Raw genomic sequence first — 20954 nt, 5'->3', positions numbered from 1 at the left:
GCAATGTAGTAATACTCCTTACAGTCTAGCTTTATCCAAGACTCTAAAATATGCAGATTTTGTGTGTAACTAGCCCCAGTAAACTCGATAACCCCTTACAGGATATATTGTTGTATGTATAAATATACTAATACATGTCTCATTCTAGTACTGTACACTCTCCCACAAATTATGATACTGTTTAATCAGTTATAGACCAATGTTGAGATGACCCCACTGATCAGCTGTCAGAAGGGTCTATGGTGCTTGTGCAATCCCTTCACGGTTTGCATTGCTTGCCGTTTGTTTCTTGATAGCCATGCAATGTAAATACAGTCTTGTCCCAAAGAAGTCAAATGTGATGAGAGTCTATATTATATTATCTCTGTGCTCTCACCAAACAGTTGGTCGGGGGGCCCCTGGTGTCCCTTTTCAGACCCCAGAGTATAATAATCGGAGACCGAGAGGGAATACAAACATAAAAAACAATGTTACTTACCTATCTCCGGCTCCGCTGCAGTCTTCGGCAGTGTCGGCCTTCTTCAATGATATCTGGGGTGTTGCCTGACCCGGGACGTCACATGACCAGGACCTGCGTTCCGGGTCATGTGACGTCAGGGAGCGTCCAGAAGTAGGCTCGAACCAGCTCGGAGCGTGGAAGGGTAAGTAACATGGTTTTCTGGTTCTCCTACCTGTCCTAGACCTCCAATCATTATACTTGGGATGGGGGGGGGGGGGGGTATAATAATGATGTTTGTGGGGCCCGCGGTGTCACTTACTGATCCCGGCCCCTGCCAGGATCAGTAAGTAAATAGGGCCTGTTACAGGCTGGAGTAACTCCAGCCGGTAACAGGGAAAAAAAACGCAGAGGTTGCAGCTGTCGCCGGGCCCCTATTGTCCCGGGCTCTGTGGCAGCCGCTACCCCTGCTAACCCAGTAGTTACGCCACTGTCTCTGAGTCAATGTCTGGGCCAGCTGGAGAATCCGCTGGTACTCTAATGGACTAATCTGACTATTCTCACTGTCCGCTAAACAAAGAACTGCTATATAGAGTAATTCTTGCTCTGGAGAAACTGACATATCTATGCAGTTATTAACTGTTCCCTCTAGAATATGTCCCTGCTTACTACATGTCCTTGGCATTGGGATGGATTATGAAGTAGTGGTAAATTTTGTAAGCTAAATAATTCACAGTCACTTTCTGCAGGAAACTGCAATTCAGCAATGTAACAAAAACTGTAGCACGTTTGCACAAAGTTTCACTAGAATAGTATTTCTTCTGGATGGCAAATATGGATGTACATGTGTTACAAATAACTGAAAAAGGCTTCTGCATAGCCCCTTCCCATAAAACTTAAAAATGGTGCCTCTGGCAAAGTTCATTGTTTAGCAAAGTGCACTATACACTCACCGGCCACTTTATTAGGTACACCATGCTAGTAACGGGTTGGACCCCCTTTTGCCTTCAGAACTGCCTCAATTCTTCGTGGCATAGATTCAACAAGGTGCTGGAAGCATTCCTCAGAGATTTTGGTCCATATTGACATGATGGCATCACACAGTTGCCGCAGATTTGTCGGCTGCACATCCATGATGCGAATCTCCCGTTCCACCACATCCCAAAGATGCTCTATTGGATTGAGATCTGGTGACTGTGGAGGCCATTGGAGTACAGTGAACTCATTGTCATGTTCAAGAAACCAGTCTGAGATGATTCCAGCTTTATGACATGGCGCATTATCCTGCTGAAAGTAGCCATCAGATGTTGGGTACATTGTGGTCATAAAGGGATGGACATGGTCAGCAACAATACTCAGGTAGGCTTTGGCGTTGCAACGATGCTCAATTGGTACCAAGGGGCCCAAAGAGTGCCAAGAAAATATTCCCCACACCATGACACCACCACCACCAGCCTGAACCGTTGATACAAGGCAGGATGGATCCATGCTTTCATGTTGTTGACGCCAAATTCTGACCCTACCATCCGAATGTCGCAGCAGAAATCGAGACTCATCAGACCAGGCAACGTTTTTCCAATCTTCAATTGTCCAATTTCGATGAGCTTGTGCAAATTGTAGCCTCAGTTTCCTGTTCTTAGCTGAAAGGAGTGGCACCCGGTGTGGTCTTCTGCTGCTGTAGCCCATCTGCCTCAAAGTTCGACGTACTGTGCGTTCAGAGATGCTCTTCTGGCTACCTTGGTTGTAACGGGTGGCTATTTGAGTCACTGTTGCCTTTCTATCAGCTCGAACCAGTCTGGCCATTCTCCTCTGACCTCTGGCATCAACAACGCATTTCCGCCCACAGAACTGCCACTCACTGGATGTTTTTTCTTTTTCGGACCATTCTCTGTAAGCCCTAGAGATGGTTGTGCGTGAAAATCCCAGTAGATCAGCAGTTTCTGAAATACTCAGACCAGCCCTTCTGGCACCAACAACCATGCCACGTTCAAAGGCACTCAAATCACCTTTCTTCCCCATACTGATGCTCGGGTTGAACTGCAGGAGATTGTCTTGACCATGTCTGCATGCCTAAATGCACTGAGTTGCCGCCATGTGATTGGCTGATTAGAAATTAAGTGTTAACGAGCAGTTGGACAGGTGTACCTAATAAAGTGGCCAGTGAGTGTAGTTATTTACAGGCCAACATCAGAGGTTGCAGTTACTTGCTTAGGTATCGTCTGCATTTTAACAAAGGTTATCAGATGTAACACAGCCAGACCTGAACTAACCAAGCCTGCAAAAGTATTCCTAGTTATAGAGTATTGACCACTGCATAGGATTCAGGGTGAGGCCATATGTACTGTGGTTTATACCATCCACTTCACCCAAATCTGCCTAAGACCAGAAATTAGACTAAGTATGTAATATGACATGAAAGGGTTAATGAAACATTGGTGGCAACACAGTCTTCTTGACCATTTGACCACCACATTAATACCAGTGCCACACATTGAGTAGATACATATACATTTGCATGCATCTAATATGCTACTACAGAAATACTTTACTGGAGCAATATGCTACAGAGATCTACGTGTCTAAAGCAATGACAGTGTTTACCCTGAGTAGTGCTCCCTGCTATACTACCAGTGGATGTCAGATTGCTGCTTCTTCAGTTAGACTGCAGTGCATCCCAGGACAGTTTACACATAGATATCTAGTTGGTGAGCTGGACAGTATTTTACATGCTTGTTTATGGGGGACATTCCGCTTAAGTAGTAATGAGCGAACCTGAACCGCACAGTTCGGGTGCATGCTAAAAATTGTGGGCACACGAACCCTAATTTGAACCTCTACGCTGAAATTCGGGTTCGGCTCATCCCTGTAGCTCGTTGACTGCTGAGCAGCCAATCAACCAGCTTTAAGCCCATAGACACGCCCAGTATGGTCATGGCTGTGATTGGTCAGGCGGGACACGTGACCCCTCTGTATAAGGGTCGGGGTCACAGGTCCCATCACCATCCCAGCTAGTTAGGCTAGGTAGGGAGATGCTGCAGCTGTAGACAGGGACAGTTAGTGCCTTAGCTAAATATAATAATTGTCCTTATCAGGGCAGTGCAGCTAAATAGGAACAGTGGCAGTTAACCTAGAAATAATAATTGCCCATTTCAGGGCATTGACAGTAAACTGTGTATGTGTACCCATACCATCTCCTAGCACAGTAAATGTATGTGTACTCATGCTGTCTTCTAGCACAGTAACTGCTTGTGTATCTATACCATCTCCGAGAACAGTAACACCAGCGCCTGAACTCAGTTATCAGGTTTCCGTCTTCTGCATGCATGAGATGTAGCAGAGCTGTGCGCTCAACCCTGCTACACCTGAGATTGGACCACAATGGAGACTGCTGTGGACCGATCTTAGACTCCGCCTCCTCACAGACGAGCCTCCGGCAGAATTAGCATTGATTGGCCAATGCTGTACACTGTATAGCTTTTGGCCAATCAACGCTGGTCAATGCATTCCTATGAGTAAAAGTCAGATCCCACATAACGCAAGCTGCCAGGGATCCTGACTAGCATGATGTGCTTGCAGATGAAGTTTGAAAGTGATGACCTTGCCAGCCCGAGCTAAATGCGAAAGTAAGTTCAATGCAAACACATTGTGGCAGCACACCATATGCTAATCGGGAATCACTGGCAGCTTGTGTTATGCGGGCGCTGACTTTTTCCCATAGGAATGCATTGACCGTACTCTTGCATGTATCTCAAGCTGGCAAGGAAGGTGTATATATAGCCCCAAAGAGCTGTTTGAGTAAGATTCCTACCTAAATAAAGCCTACATTCCTAGCTACCCCTGCCAATACATCTATCCCTGTCTAGTTCACAGTTTTATATGAACCGAATCTGAAATCCACTACTCGTATACAGTGGAGGTCACCTGATTACTTTTTCTGATTTTTTTCGATGCCTATGTTTTTTTACTTCCTATCCCACCTCCCCTGCACAGTTATTGGTATGAAAAAGGCCCAAGAGAAGGTGGGAGAGGAAACAGATTTTTATTGCGTTTGCCGCGTGGTATTCGATTGGAATCAAATATCTCAAACAGCCTGATATTCAACCAAATAGCTATTCAATCGAACGCTGTTCGCTCATCTCTATTGGCTACCTCTTCCTCTTCATCCGCCTCTTCCACTTACAGTGGCACATTCACCTCCTCCTCCTACCACTTGTTTCAAAATTATTTTATTTCTTTCCCTACCCCATTTTTTGCAGGACACTTGCCCTGTTATTATCCCTATTTTGCAGCCTTCTACCCTACTTTCCTTACTTGACACCCATTTTTGGGTCACCATGTTCAGGTCCCCATTAATTTCAAAGGGGTTTAGGTCAATTGGGGTATCCTATCTGAACTTTTGGGCAAAGTTCGGTCAAGCTTGTCGAACCCAAACTTCGACAGGTTTGCTAAACACTATTCTTAAGCTTAAACAGCTTGAAATGTTAAAATATTAAATTAATGGAGTTATTCTATGGGCTGAAATCGCCATCATTTTCTAAAACAGGGTAAGGTTTTGTTTTATGGAGCACAAAAGATTGTATGTACTACATGAAGATCTCCACAACTCCGTGCCTATCAGAACACACAAAAAAAGTGTCTTTGAAACAGATGATGCTGCTTCTCAGCTCTTGTGTTGGGTGTTTTCTCCTCTAATGGATTGGTTCTTACCTTCTCACATACAGTGTGGTAAGTTAGGTATTCTATCATCTAATGGTCTGATAGACATCTTCTTTGACCATGTGTTTGAACTTGTACATAGTCTTCAACCCAGTTCATTGACACCTGAATTGCACTGTAAAGCATGATAGCGCCCTGCAATATAAACCCAGTATAATATGTAATATAGCTAGTTTCATTTTTAGTGAAGTTTTGACAAAAGGCGAGAAACACCTTATTTTCACCCTATGCCTGACTTTCAGAAGAAGTCAACAAACAGTCCCCACCCACTCACACCACAACAGTAGTCATTACAAGAGAGTCCCCGGATGAAATGCATAACTGTCAGCAAAGGAAAATACTCCTCGATCGGAGGATCACCCTCTGCTTGTTAGATGCTCAATTCATGAATGTTAGTCATTTTTAAATAGAGGCTCGGCTCATATCCCAGTCACTTGACCCCTTTCAATTAGGGTAACATCTATTAAAACGGCGTTGTAAGGGAGGCATCCTGTGTTTTCCTATATTCTCCTCTGCTGCTACATGTGTTCTGCTGAGTCGACATAAAAAAATTGCAATTGGATTTGGTAGTGTACTCAGTGGCTGTTACCAATATAAGGTGTATAAGGCTAAGAGTTCTCGCGCAAATGTTTGGTATCTCTGACCTTTGCTTCAAACAAATTCCTTATATTTTCAAGCTATTTTCTGATCGGAGCTTGGTTATGCATGACTGTGAACATGTTACACCTAATGTTTACGTTGAGATAAGTAATATAAAGGAAGAATCCATTCATATCTTTGCTGTCATGGGCAAGAATGGTAAATGCAGATACCTACATTCTATGGGGACAATTGAGTTTTTCTTTAACCCGTTAACAAAGAATGATAACTTCTGCACCATCACTACACTAGGATGGCTGTGATCTAATATTCCAGCCATTCAACCATCTAAGCAACATATAGGCACCAAAATTTTAAAGTAACAATTTAGATTCCAAATGATAACAATAACGTTAGAAATCAGTCCCAACCAAACTTGGCTGAGCCTTCAATGGGTAAAGAGGTCAAATTAATATATTATGCTTGTAGCCATTTCACAACCTAGTTATGAAACAAATCCACCCATGATAGGAAGAACATTTGAAATTCAGAAAGTGTGAGCTAATCAAAATGAAATTCTATTAAAATTCTACAAATTTTAAGATCCTTTTCTTTTTTGTGCCTTATAATCAATTTAATATACAACGAAGGGACATTTTCTTAATTCTATATATATTTTATTTTATATGGAAACAGGAAATGACTGACTCAATTCTATTTGTCATTCTCCGTTATTTCCTTGGACAATAGAATATCATTTCTCAATATATTGCAATATCCTTCGACAATTTAATAAATTTGCCACCAAGAGTTCATTTCTGTTTAAAGTTCTATGATGCTTGGAAAAGTCTGCCAGTGTACTCAGAAGGTTACAGGGATCTTCCCTGGGGAAACTGGAAGCTAAACACAAGCCTAAGGTGTTGCACAGCAACTACATTGTTTGTGAAGGGAAGATTACCAATAGTAGAGAGATAACTAACTGACCTACAGTGCTGTCACAGCTATGGTGGATGTAAGGGAAGGAATCCAACAAAGTAAGGGCACACATCACACACTCAATAGGTGGCTCAAAAGAGGCAGCCAAGCCATCACCACAGATAATTTGCCTTTTTATAATAAGGGTGGATTATAATAAGGGCAATATGTGTTGTTACTTGGGGCCCAAGACAGCAAAAGGGGTCCAATGGCAAGTAGTTGCCCCTTTGCCCCTATTATAATCAAACCTTGTCTGATGTTACATTATCCCATGATAATTGGCATCCCATGATATAGTTGTTTTTGTGTTATGAGGCATAGGAGTCTGCTAGAGGTGAATATTTGTTGGGCAAATATCCTGAGATTATGATTTGCAAGGTTCGCCCAGTGATTTTGATCTAAACTGAATCTGCTATTATTATACTCTGGAGTCTCTTCAAACCCCAGAGTATTATCTGTATGAGACCAGGGGAGGTAACTAAACATAACAAACACTTATTCACTTTCTCTGGGCTCTGGCATAGGTCCCCATTGTCTTCAAACCTTTTCTGTTTCCTGAATGATGTCAGAGACCGCTGAGATCTTAGTGGTCATGTGAGTCACCTGTCATCGTGACACAACTGGTTTGGTCATACCTATGTATGTGATTTCTTTAATTTTCTTTGTGTAGAAGCTTCTCTGGGACATTATTCTGTATGGAGGGATCACTATGGGACATTATTCTGTCACAGGGATCTTTGGTGGGGGATGGTGTCATGCTTTCTGAAAAGCCAGGGCCCATAGTACTCTTAATCCGACTCTGTTCCTAGATATTATCAGGTTTAAATGACTCCATACTCCAATTGGTGGCCTCCTCATAAAGATTCCATATCATCTAGACCTAAAGGAGTTTGTACAGTCAGAAAATCTGCATGAAAGTAATACATTTACAGAAGCCATGCAGAATACAGAGAATTGGTATACCAAAAGCTGCAGATAAAAAGTGAAGTTTCCTGATTTCTTAATAAATACTCTGAATATTTCAGGTACTTTTACTTCCAGATTTTACTGAAATACACGTTTGTTTCTGAGTCATGTGAGCAGCAGGAAATACTTTATTTTTCTGTGAACTTAAAGAATAGTGTTCATAGGGAGGCAACCACGTTTAATTTACTGCTTCTACACTAGACATGGAGATTACTTTAAGTTAGAATTATGGCCTCAAAAGTTCTTCTCTCATGTTTAATAGAATAACTTCCAGTAATTTATTACGAAAATTCCATGGTGGTGGTAGTTGGATACATAAAAAAAAAATTCTATTACCTTTACATTTTTTTGTGCTACCTTTGAATTGAGATAACACGAAGAACAATTATTTTGTATAGATGGATGAGAGGTGTAGGGAAATAGAGTGGCTACAAATGTGATTGTGATAAAAAGCAATGAAGCCACATCAAACCTGAGATATTGCAGCACAAATTGGTCTAATAACAAATATATCTCAATTGATGCTGACCAATTCTTTTGGGTATCCATACATCTGGCTCTTTGACCATGGATGCAGCCTTAAAAGGGAACTCTACGTCCACAATCACTTCCACACTCACCCATCGCATTAGGCTACACAGGAATGAAGAACCTGCAAACCCTATATCCACACAAATAGCTGCCACCACCTGTCACTTTAAAATAGATGAGACACTGATATAAACTTCAAACCACTCACAACAATAGGGTAACAAACCTAAGCAACATTTACTCTTTGAAATTGTTGGAAAGTTTGAAGGCAAGGCCGATCTTTAAATTTTAGCTTTAATACGCAGGACCTTCAGACTTTACACAGGCTTGCTGACACTCTAAAGCAAAATCCTGCGATGACAAGGAACGGAACAAAAAACATAAATATACCAAATTGATAACTGCATGGTATAACCTATATGCAATTTGTCACAACATTTAGTTTCATTCCATTGTAAACTTTGTTGAAATTGCAGCTTTTGCTTGGCATTTGTGAAGAATAATTGTGGGCTGATAGTAGTAGTTTCATTTTTCTTAACATCAAAGGAATATGCAAAAATAAATTATGAGAGGAACCTCGCATTGGAATTTCCCTGTTAAGATTTATATGAAGTGAGTTCTCTAAGAGTGCAGTACATGGTTTGTATTATTTTGATGGAAAAAAAGTATAATTCCATAAGACATATTCTATATTGATAAAGTCCTGGTAATTTTCTAGGAATCACAGAGCAGGATTATTATGTGGTGTACTTTATTAAATTGTTTAAGGCTAGGTTCACACCTGTGCCCGGTATCCTTTCGGGTTTCCGTGCAAGCAGGACTTTTCTCTTCGCATGTTTCTGCCTTTTTTGGGCGGAAACCTGGCGGACCCCATTATAGTACCCTCAAACGGAAACCCGAATACAGGTGCGAACCTAGCGTTACTTAGTTCCCATAGCGCTATACTTGCCACCTCTCCTGAAACCTCCACAAGGCTCCTGAAATAAAGGTTCACTTCATAGACTCTAAGAAGAGCTGTCAAATCTCCTGGCGTAGAACTCTTGGTGGGGCTCTGTGTTATTCAACACAAGGTACGGGCATGTTATTTTCATACCCACAGCAAGAAAAGAAGCAGTAGTTCACCTTAGGATAGGTCATCAATCATTTTAGCCTGAAAAATCTCTTTAAATTTGTTTGTCAATTGATGGTATATGTTGTTTCTTAACTCATCATTCTTAATCGTTGTCTTGTTTCAGATTGTAGATATCCTGCGGGGCAAATCCTCTTCTCCACGAAGTCAAAATGAAAGACTAAGGGGACCAATTAAAGGACAATCTTGTAGTCCAACATCACAAGGAGTACAATCCAGTAATATGTCTGTAAGCCCTCCTCCGTAAAGGGAGTTGGATCCATTATACTCCCTACCTCAAAACATCTTCCATTCAGAGAAATCTGAATCACTGTCCCTTAAGGATTTGACCTGGAATCACTATACAGCATGCAATTCAAATACAGGCTCCAAGTTCTAAACAGTCAAACCACTTACCCTTCTATTCCTGAACTTGGAAAACCAGGCCAAAACGACCTCCAGTCGTAGGTCTACAACTTGGATTATCCGCCATCTCACATATCCAGGAACATTGCAAGTATCACATGGTCCGCCGGCCAGAAGAAGCAAGTGGTAGGAGATCTGGAGTGAAAATCGTCTCTCATCCAAACACTATGCTTGGATATTGGCTATATGAAGTGGTATAATTTGGTGCCCATCTCCTCCCAGTTGACATCTGTATAGACGTGGGATATCCTGCTTCCTTAGTAAGTTTACCACTAGAAGAGGGTCAAACAATAACATCTTTTCATAATGTATACTTTTTAGGTAGGCCTCCTTTCCTCCTGCAACCTTTTTTGACCACACACATTGAGGAGAGGAGTCAGGGCAGAAGTCAGAAGTTAAGGCAAGCAAGTAATAAGTGTGATGTTAAAGTAATGATTCTTCAAAGCATTGTGTAAAGATACTGAATCATGGAGGTGGCATGTGTTGGTACCCATCTCTACCTACTTGTCTGGTCGCAAAGCAATTCTGTACCCTGTTTCTGTTATTGGTAAATTACTACAAAGCATAAAATCCTGCCAACTTCTTATAAAATATACTTTCTAGGAAAACAAACAGAAAAAAATGTGAACTAGATACTTCGAGGGCATGACCAATGCAAGTGCTCAACTTAGTGGTTACGATTTATATATCTATATTATTATTATTATGGACCTTTTATAACCAGAGCATTACATAGTTCAGCTCTACAGCTTGGGACTAAAATTTCAAGTGAACTTCAAGTTAAAGGGATTGTCATATCATGGAAATGAACTATAACATCCAACTATGCAGCTCCTGGAAACACCTAAGTGGAAGCAACACAAAGTAGCACAGTGCATTCCTAGCATGGATATTGATGGCATACTCTAGTGATATGCACTGAGTGTCTGAGACAACCCCATTGATATGTACAGTTCATAACCCTTCTCCGTTTCACAGCAATTACCATGACGTACAATCTATAAGGAAATGTATGTGACATATTTCCTGCCTTACTCTCCATTTATGTTTATGTATTATGTTGCACGGTGAGTGAAATGTGGTATGGGTTATGGTGTTGGCTGTGTGTTCCTGTAAGTTATTTAATATTTTTTTACAATAAATATTTTTTTATTAAACAAAGCAGTATTTTATAAATGTTTTTATATACAACCAGTATGTCACACGGAGATTACATCATTCTGATTCAATGCAAGCGTAATATAGCTCAATTAGCCACTTAGTTCACTTAAAAATCAGTTACCTGGGAAAACCCATAGACTATAATAAAAAAGCTGGGTACATGTTTGTACATGCTAATTTCTCCCTAAAAATTGAGTCACTTTATTCCCCCAAATGGAATAACGAATGTATTAAAAAGCAGCGTGCAATGAGACCAGAAGGACCCCAATAGTCTATAATTAGGTCCTTGCGTTTTCCGCATGGTGTCCGCACGAATCATGCAGAGAGAAGGGTACTTCAAGCAGCACTTTTCTCTCTGCATGATTCGTGCGGACACAGAACGGAAAACACACGGACCTCATTATAGTGTATAGGTTCTATGTGCTTTCTTTGCTAACCGCTTTTTAATGCGTTCGGTATTCCATTCGGGGGTCCCCAAGTGGATTCCCAGAACGGAATACCAAATGCAGATGTGAACCAGGACTAAGAGCAAGGCCTCTCTACAACACAAGAGACCAGTATTACAGATTACATAATAGGTGGGTATACTATTAGGCATTTTGCATCAGGGTCCAGGAGCTTCAAGTTACACCTCTGACTAAGGGAAAATATATGAGAGCACTGTTGAGATGCAAGAAACAGTGACAGAGTAGACAGAAGTAATGAGATGCAAGGCATTAAGACCAAGAAATGGAGTTGTTGAGAGAGTTTGACGCCAGACATATGGCAGATGTTGACAGCTATATTACCGTATATACTCGAGTATAAGCCAAATTTTTCAGCCCAGTTTTTGTGCTGAAAAAGCCCCCCTCGGCTTATACTCGAGTCAGCAAAAAAAAAAAAGATTTAAAAAAATAAAAGTTCTAAATCCCTCCTTTCCCTAGAATACATACAAAAGTAGAACATGACTGTGAAACATATACACATTAGGTATCCCTGTGTCTGAAAGTGCCCGGTCTACTGAATATAGGGTATCTGCAGTGCTCCTGTTCCATTTGGAAGGGGTTAATAGGAGCACTGCAGATACCCTATAGTCAACCAGACTGAATTCCAAGTGGGGGAAGAAAAAACCCAATCCTCAAGCTCAGGGAAGGGGCAGACAGACAACCAAAACACCCCCTCCCCTTTACCGGCACCCAGCATCTACTGCACCCAAAAACTACAACCATTTTAATTTTTGAAATTTTCCAGTAGCTGCTGCATTCCCCCCCCCCCAGGCTTATACTCGAGTCAATAAGTTTTCCCAGTTTTTTGTGGTAAAATTAGGGGCCTCGGCTTATATTCGGGTCAGCTTATATTCAAATATATATGGTAAGTTTATTGGGAAAAACTGTACAATTAAAAGAACGCTCTTGCATCCTGTTGGGTCACCTCTAGCCTGGATAAAAGATGAGGTATGGTTGGGTGTTGAGCAGTTCAGTCCTGCCTTTGCTGTGGAGCAATACACTGCCCCAACTGCTGGTGTGATGATCTAGGGAGCCATCACATACAACAGTAGGTCACCTCTAGTAGTGATACGAGGGACACTAACAGCTCAGCGATACGTGCAGGATGTCCTGCAGTTACATGTATTGCTTCTCATGGCAAGGCTTACAACTGGCATGTTTCTACAGGATAATGCTCATCACCAATTGCTTCCCATTTGATTGGTGATACACCACTTCTATCTTTGTCGGACTGGACACTCACATTTGCATGAAAGGCATTTCACCACTGGGCCAACTAATTGAATGCTGCAGTCAGGTGACAACAGGTGACATGTCACCACATCCAGACAGATGAAGAGCAGAAACAGCAAGGGCAGCAGTGGTCCCTATGTAGTGGTAGAACATTCTAAACCAGCGGTTCTCAACCTGTGGGTTGCGACCCCGGCGGGGGTCGAACGACCAAAACACAGGGGTCGCCTAAAGCATACCTCCCAACCGTCCCGGTCGGTGGGAGGTATGTCCCGGTTTCAACTTATCAGCGCCCGGAGGACGCCGATGAGTTGAACACACAAGCAATTAAAGCAGGAGCTGTCACAGCCAGCTCCTGCTTTAACGCTGTGCTGTGGCTTCTGTATGTGTAGCCGCGATGTGATGATGTCACATCGCGGCTACAACTATATGAGTGAGCGGGTGGCGGGGGAGCATTGGAAGGAGAGTATAAGAGGTTTTTTTCCATTTTAAACATTAAGGTGGAACATAATGAAGGGGCAGATGAAGGGGGGGACGGCATGACACTGGGGACAGAGATGGAGGGACATGAAACTCTGGGCAGATGAAGAGGGGACGGCATGACACTGGGGGCAGAGATGGAGGGACATGAAGCTCTGGGCAGAGGTGGGGGAACATGAAACTGGGGAACAGATGGGGACATAAAACTGGGGGAAGAGATGGGGGACATGAAACTGTGGGCAGATGAAGGGGGAGTACAACATGACACTGGGGCAGAGATGGGGGGACATGAAACTGTGGGCAGATGAAGGGGGGTACAACATAACACTGGGGGCAGAGATGGGGGGACATGAAACTGGGGAAGAGATGGGGGACATGAAACTGGGGGCAGAGATGGAGGGACATGAAACTGGGAGCAGATGAAGGGGTTATATGAAAATGGGGGAGAGATGGCGAAGGGACATATAATGTCCGCGTGACTGTAGGAGGATTATACTGTGTGGGAGCACATGAAAAATTAATGAGAATGGGCAGAATCAACATAAAAGTGGGAGGAGCTAAATTTGCCGTGGCGCGCTGCATATTTTGCCCCTCTTTCTAATCCTCAAAAGTTGGGAGGTATGCCTAAAGCCATCAGAAAATACATATTTCCGATGGCTTTAGCCACTGAGAAGCCGCGCTACTGTCTGCAGCAGCGCTATTCAGCTGGAACGCATGCCGTTATGGACGCATGTTCCAAACTGAATGGGGTCACCGCAACATGAGGAACTGTATTGCGGGGTCACGGCATTAGAAAGGTTGAGAACCACTGTTCTAAACGGTATTTTTTTTCTTTGTGTTATAAAGTTTTCTGTTTGTAGAGAAGCTTTAATATTTTATTATTATTGATCAGTCATATTAACACATAGTACTTACTCAGTCCAGGAATGTAATAAAGGGAAGAAATATAACTTTTTATGGTAAGATAGTTCTATTTGCTAGTATCCAGCTTTTTTGCAGTAACATGCATGATCGAATTGCATACTGTATTAATCAGGGGAGTTGTCTACTTTGGTAAATATCTAAAGGGTGTAACTATGCAAATACAGACTTCTTCACTACTTACTACAGTTCCTCTTCAGACAATATAGACCTGGAACTTGTTTAAAGGTTTTCTCTTTTTAATCTTCTTTATTCTTATTTTTTTAGGACTATGTTCCACACATGCTACCTATTTATCCATCACATAACTAAGAAACCTTATTATCAGCTAGGAGTTAACCATAACATTTCATATTGAGTAAGAGCAGACCGAGATCTTGGAAACCATGAAAAAATCATATATAAAGTATAACAGAAAGATGTATAAAGTTCATGAAACATTGTATAACGTTCATTTGATGAACTTTTAGGTGTAATCAGATTTTATTAAGGTTTTTGCAGTTAAAGAAAACAAACATCCAATATAACAAAACAACAGGGAGGGGAAAACACGTCTCAGGAACAAACAATGCGACCACGCAGGGTCGAGGGACAAGGCACAGAACTGGGGAAAAACCCCAACAGAAAAATCAAGGGCCGAAAAATAAAAAAGGCTTCAAACCAAGAGGGGGGAGGACAGGACAGGGCGAATGTACAGGACACAGAAGGGGGGTGGAACGAACAGAGGGTGTAACAGAATCAGAGGGAGAGGGAGGAAAGTCAACCAGAGAGCACAACCCGGAGCAGGGCAAACAACAAAGGAGAAAAGGAAATCAGGCAAAAAGGGAGGTGAAATCTGAGGACTCCTGGAACACCACCCACGGCTGCCAGAGGGCATTAAATTTGGAAGTATCGGGCATATCCTCCTCCACAAGAAACTCCATTCTGCGGATAAGGAGAAACTCCTGCAGCCATTCCAGGAGGGAGGGAGGGACAGGGCTGCGCCAATGGCGGGGAATGACCGTCCTGGCAGCCGTGAGAAAGTGACGCAGAAGATCACCCTTAACCTTGGAGAGCTTGCCGGGGATAAGGGAGAGAAGGGCCAATTGCGGGGAAGGAGTCAGGGAGCGGCCAGTAACCTTTTCATAAAGCGAGAACACAGCCGACCAAAACGGCTTGATCTCCTCACATTCCCACCATACATGAAGGAGAGAACCCTCCACGGAACCACAGCGCCAACAGCGGTCAGAGACCGACGGATAAATGCTATGGAGGAGGGTAGGGCAGCGATACCATCGGGTCAGCAATTTGAAGTTCTTTTCCTGGGCACTACAAGGTAAAGGCAGCTTGTGTGAAAGGAGGAAACAACGGTCCCAATCAGCAGCAGATAGACCAAACCCCAGATCGGACTCCCAAGATCCAACGAAGGGGGGGGCCCGGGGTGGCAGCTTTCAGTAAAATATCGTACAAAAGGGAGAGGGCATGTGGGGGGGACTCAGCGCCCCTCAGCAAAGTCTCTACGTCCGTGAGGGGAGGGGAAAGAAAGGATTGTACAGAATATTTGTGCCAAAAGGCGGATAATTGATGATACTCCAACCAGGAGAGCGCAACGTCTGGACAGGAAGATTGGAAGTGGGCAAAAGGGGGTAGGGAGGGGGAAGAATCAGGGATATCGCCCACTTTAGTGTCAGCAGTCACAGACCAAACCAAAAAGCGGCGGGCAGCTACGCCCGGTGGAAACATAGGGTTTCGAAACAGCGGGGTCAGGGGACCGGGTACCCTAGCCAGAGCAGCAGATTTGCACAAGGAGTCCCACACTGAAAGGAAGTGGGAGGCCAACTGGGAAGAGCGGATCGAGGCAGGGCGGAAGTGCGAGGGTAACCAGGGGAGAGAAGGAAGGTGGGAAGACGTCAGCTTCGCCTCTAGGAACACCCATTGTTTATCGTGGGACCTATAGCGCCAATCAATCAAGCGGAGGAGGACCGCTGCGCGGTAGTAAAGAAGAGGATCCGGCAAGCCAGCGCCCCCGGCAGTTTTGCGCCGAGTGAGGGTCCTAAAGTGAATCCGACTACGGGAAGGACCCCAGACAAAACGACCGAAAAGGGATCTAAGCGTGGAGAAAAAACGCCCAGGAACCGAGATCGGGAGAGCTTGAAAGAGGTAGAGGAAACGGGGAACGACATCCATTTTCAGAACATTTATACGGCCGAACCAGGATAGACCAAGGGTGCCGTAGGAGCTCAAATCGGAGGTGGTCCTCTCCAAGAGGGGAAAATAGTTGAGATCTACCAAATCCTTAGGGATCCCGGATCCCTAGGCGACCCGGATCCCCAGGTATTTAATGGAGCGGGATTGCCAACGAAAAGGAAATTGGGCGGCCAGACCGGCGACTTCGGAAGGCGGGAGAGAGACATTAAGGGCTTCACTCTTGGTAAGGTTAACTTTGAAGTTGGAGACCTCCCCGAAGCGACGGAATTCATCAAGGATAGCAGGGAAAGAGCGGTTGGGTTGGGCAACATAGAGCAATAGATCATCTGCGTACAGAGCAGCCTTAACCTGGGTACCATCTACCGAAAAGCCCGCAATGTCTTAACGAGTGCGTATAGCTACGGCCAAATGCTCCATCACAAGAGCGTAGAGGAGGGGAGAGAGGGGGCAGCCCTGACGAGTGCCGTTGCGGACCAGAAAAGGCTCCGAGATGATACCGTTCGCACGTACCCTGGCAGAGGAATCCCCATATAGCGAAAGTACCCTGTGAAGGAATACCTGCCCGACACCGACCTGTTCCAGGGACACCCTCAAGAAACCCCAGTGGACCCGGTCGAACGCTTTTTCGGCGTCGACAGAGAGAAGGCAGAGTGGGAGGCAGCGCGTACGAGCCGCGTTCAAAACTAGGAGGGTTTTACCTATATTATCGCGCGCTTCCCGCCCGGGTATGAAGCCCACCTAGTCAGTGTGGATGATGCGGGGCATAAGAGGGGAAAGGCGATTAGCTAGCATTTTAGCAAAAAGCTTGATGTCTACATTAAGGAGGGAGATCGGGCGAAAATTAGAACAACAGGTAGGGTCCCTCCCCGGTTTGGGGAGAACCGTAACTAGGGCAGAGAGGGATTGATGTGTGAAAGGAGTATCTGCAGCCAGACTGTTGAAGACTCTGAGTAGGAGTGGAGAAACCTGATCCTTACACATCTTATAAAAGCAGGGAGTGAAACCATCCGGACCAGGGGATTTGCCTGATGGGGCCGTCTGGATCGCTAGGGACAGCTCCTCTTCAGTAAAGGGGGAGTCCAACGCTTCCCTATCCGAGCTCGATATCGAGGGGAGGGCCGTGTTACATATGTAGTCCCGAATTTTAAGGAGGGTCGAATCAGGACCAGCCGAGTCGCTAGGGTCCGCAAGGTTGTAGAGAGATTGGTAATATGCGCAAAAAGACTCCGCAATGTCAGTGGGGTTGTGTAAGGGGCGAGCTATCTCTCAGGAAAGGAATATACGTCTTAGCCACCCTGGGATGCAATTTTTTAGCGAGTGGTCGGCCACATTTATTTGCGAATTCGTAAAAATGCTTCCGCTGTCTATCGCGATTCGCCATATACCTTTCATCCAGGTAAGAACGCAACTCCTCTCAGGCATTGAGAAGCTCAGTGGATAAGGAGGTCGTGGGGGTACGCTTATGCACGAGTTCAAGGGCGTGTATCTTCGCCAAGCGGTCGGAAATCCAGATTGAGCGCTCCTTCTTAAGTCGGGAGCCGCGTTTGATAAAGATTCCCCGAAGAACACATTTGAGGGCCTCCCATTTCGTCGGAAGGGAAGTAGGGTCGTGGGCATGGGCGAGCTCGAACTCCTGAATGGTTGTGAAGATGTCAGTCCGGCAGGAAGCATCTTTGAGGAGGGATTCGTTAAGGCGCCAGGTGAAAGGACGGGCGATAAGTCCGGGGATCAAGAAGGACACAAAGACAGGAGCATGGTCCGACCAAAGCATGGACCCTATACGGGCCATGGGGGACCAGGATAGTGTATGGTGACTGACTAAGAAAAAATCAAGACGGCCGTATGAGCCGTGGGCAGGGGAGTGGTACGTGTAATCACGCCCCTGGGGGTGGAGGACCCTCCAGACATCTACAAGGCGGAGAGAGTGTAACTGGGCTTTAAGTCTGCGTTGGGCAAGCATGGGGGGGAGGAGTCAACAGAGGGGTCAAGTACAAAATTGAAGTCGCCCCCTAGGACCACCACCCCCTCGCTGAAGTCTGCCAATTTACTCAATAGGGACCGACAGTAAGCCATCTGCCGCTGATTGGGAAGATAACACCCCGCAATAGTGACAACAGAGCTGCCAATACGTAATTTCAGAAAAACATACCTGCCCTCTGGATCAAGAACCGAGCCCAGTACCTCATGTTGAAGAGAGCGGTGAAGAGCAATAGAGACACCCTTCGACTTCGCCGAGGGGTTGGCGCTGTGGAATAGCTGGAATATGGTCTTTCCGGAACTGAGTTTCCTGCAAAATTAATATGTGGGAATGAGATTTGTGAGATTGATATAACACCTGGTGCCGCTTCTGAGGGGTATTGAGGCCCCTGGCATTCAGAGAGCATAATGTAACCGAGGCCATAGTGCCACAACCCTGGAGGAAGGATGGAGCGAGGCGAACTCACAAAGGGGACCAGAAACAGAAAGAAGGCTCAACACAAGAGGGAAAGACAAGGGGGGAGGAGGAAAAGAACAAAGACAAGGGACAGGGAAGACGACACACAAAACACAACAGAAACCACGAAGTGGGGGGAGGAGAAGTCCTCCCTAGAAAAAGTGGGGAGAGGTGACCAACGCACCAAGAATCACGTTAACAACTAACGCGAGGACCCCGGGAGGGGAGAAGCCAAGCAAGAGCAGACCGGCTCCCCCCGAAGACCCCGCGTCACAGTAAAGAAGAGGATAACAGGCAAAAGAACATACAGTAGACCGGCCAGGCCTAGAACTCAGTGGGAGGAGAATCAGCAAAAAAGGAAGGAAAAATTCAAATCAATCAAACAGAGTACAACAATAGCAATAGCAACCCAACAAGGGGGATAAATCCATCTCAGGGCGGTAGGGCAGCTTGCCCAGTGGGGCCATCATCAGGAGCCCTGTCCGGGGGGCGCTGGCGGGGCCGTGCCCTCCTCGGGGGAACCGGGCGTAGATAAGGAGCAGGGGCTCCGCCAGGAGCAGGCCAGCTAGGAATGTCCACTGGAGGGAGGTGAAGGGCCAACATGAATAATGAGATCTCATCAGGATGATGAAGGGTGAGAAGTTGACCATCTCTCCGGACCTGTAGACGGAAAGGGAAGCCCCAAGAGTAGGCGATGTTGCGCACTAGGACATCTAGGAGGGGCTTCAGGGCTTTGCGCTTGGCCAGGGTAATACGGGAAAGGTCAGGTAGGAGCTGTATCAGCTGACCCTGGAAGAGGACTGGAGCAGAGTCTCTAGCTTTGCGAAGGATTTGCTCTTTAAGCTGATAACGGTGCACTCGGCAGATGACGTCTCTCGGATTGTCCTGGGAGGGAGTGCAGGGGCCCAGTGCCCTATGTGCGCGATCCAATTCTAGAGGGGAATCCTGGAAGGCACCCAGCAGGGAATTGAAAATGGAGCAGAGGGTACCTTCCAAGTGTCGAGGTTCAACCGACTCCAGAAGTCCCCGCACTCGGATATTGTTGCGCCTGTTTCGGTTCTCCAGATCATCCAAGGCGTCAGAGAGTCGCTGCAGTTGGTGGGAGTGTGTCTGTAGAACCACATCATGGGAGTCCACAAGGGCCGAAGTAGTAGATGAAGAAGCCTCAACCGCAGCCACTCTATGCTCCAGGCGTTTAACAGAGGAAGAAACAGCAGCCAGCTCAGCCTTGTAGGACCGCTCCAGTCTAGTAACATAAGATTCCATGTCCGCTTTGGTCGGGATGGAGCTGATAGTAGCACTGAGGGGACGTAACTCACTCAAGGCATCACCTAAGGGGGCCCCAGGTACAGCAGTCGTAGATACAGCAGGATGGCGGATTGTGGAGGGACCCGAGAATGAACCATCAGGAAAGCCAACAGAAGTCCCTGCAAAGCTCACAGGTGGGATAGAAGGACCAGCAGCATGCCACGGGGGCAGGGAGGCCTGAGGAGTCTGTGCAGGTTGGGTCACAGAGGGCTCAGATTGAGAGGCCGGTACAGCAGGGGAGCTCAGGGTAGCCTGTGGTTGGGCCTGCATAGGGGAGGCAGGAAGAGAGGGCCAGTCCAGATCAGAGGCCAGCACAGGGCCCTGGGGGGAGGGAGAGATATGTCCATGCACCGTACCTGGGGAAGAGGAGGCAACCGGAGGAGTGCAGAGGAGTGAGGCTTCTAGCGCTGGAGGCGGGGGGCTGGACGCCAAGGAGGACGGAGAAGAGCTGCTGGCAATCTCCTGTGGAGGTGTCAGGGCTGAAGCAGAGCCGGATGGCAGGTTCCGGGGCTCCGCACACGTGGCGGGCGCCATCTTGGCAGACCCGCCGGCAGCAGCAGACGGGCCGAAAAGCCGGTGAAGCACCGCTCCCGGAGCTAAGGGAGGCGGCGTGGAGGAGGAGCGCCCTGGGCCCCGCTTGGATCTCCCCATGGAAGAAGTCCGCGGCAGGCCGGTCCGGTGTATATGCGGCACAGGGTAAGTCTCGGGCGGGAGCCGATGTGAAGCACGTCTCTACTCGTGCATCGCCAGGCCACGCCCCTTGATGAACTTTTATTCGTGTAGTATATTCCATACTGTCTAAACCTTTTTGAGGCTCCTTGGGTAATGTGTGCATTGTAAGATTGGATTCACACCAGCGCTCACACTCCATTCGGAGATCCCATCCTTGAATCCACTTGAAAAATAATTTTTTGGGGGAAGCCCAGCTACCCCATTTTAGTCTATGAGGTATACGGGTTTCTGTGGGTAACCACTTTTTTAAGCCAATTGGATTAAACCCAAACATCTTTG

At 45.7% G+C, this 20954-nt stretch overlaps 1 protein-coding gene across 1 annotated transcript in view; it reads left to right on the top strand.

Moving 5' to 3' along the window:
• Positions 1-9676, top strand: part of BCL3 (BCL3 transcription coactivator) — a 60313-nt gene extending 50637 nt beyond the window's left edge. The window contains exon 8 of the mRNA XM_075278599.1: positions 9439-9676. Within this exon, the coding sequence (XP_075134700.1) occupies positions 9439-9579 (141 nt within the window). The 3' untranslated portion in view covers positions 9580-9676. The remainder of the gene's footprint in view (positions 1-9438) is intronic.
• Positions 9677-20954: the final 11278 nt, after the last annotated feature.

This window comes from Leptodactylus fuscus, chromosome 6, assembly GCF_031893055.1.
Source record: "Leptodactylus fuscus isolate aLepFus1 chromosome 6, aLepFus1.hap2, whole genome shotgun sequence".
Taxonomy (NCBI): Eukaryota; Metazoa; Chordata; class Amphibia; order Anura; family Leptodactylidae; genus Leptodactylus; species Leptodactylus fuscus.
Note: the sequence above shows the minus strand (reverse complement) of the source record. Positions and strands in the feature narration are given on the sequence as shown.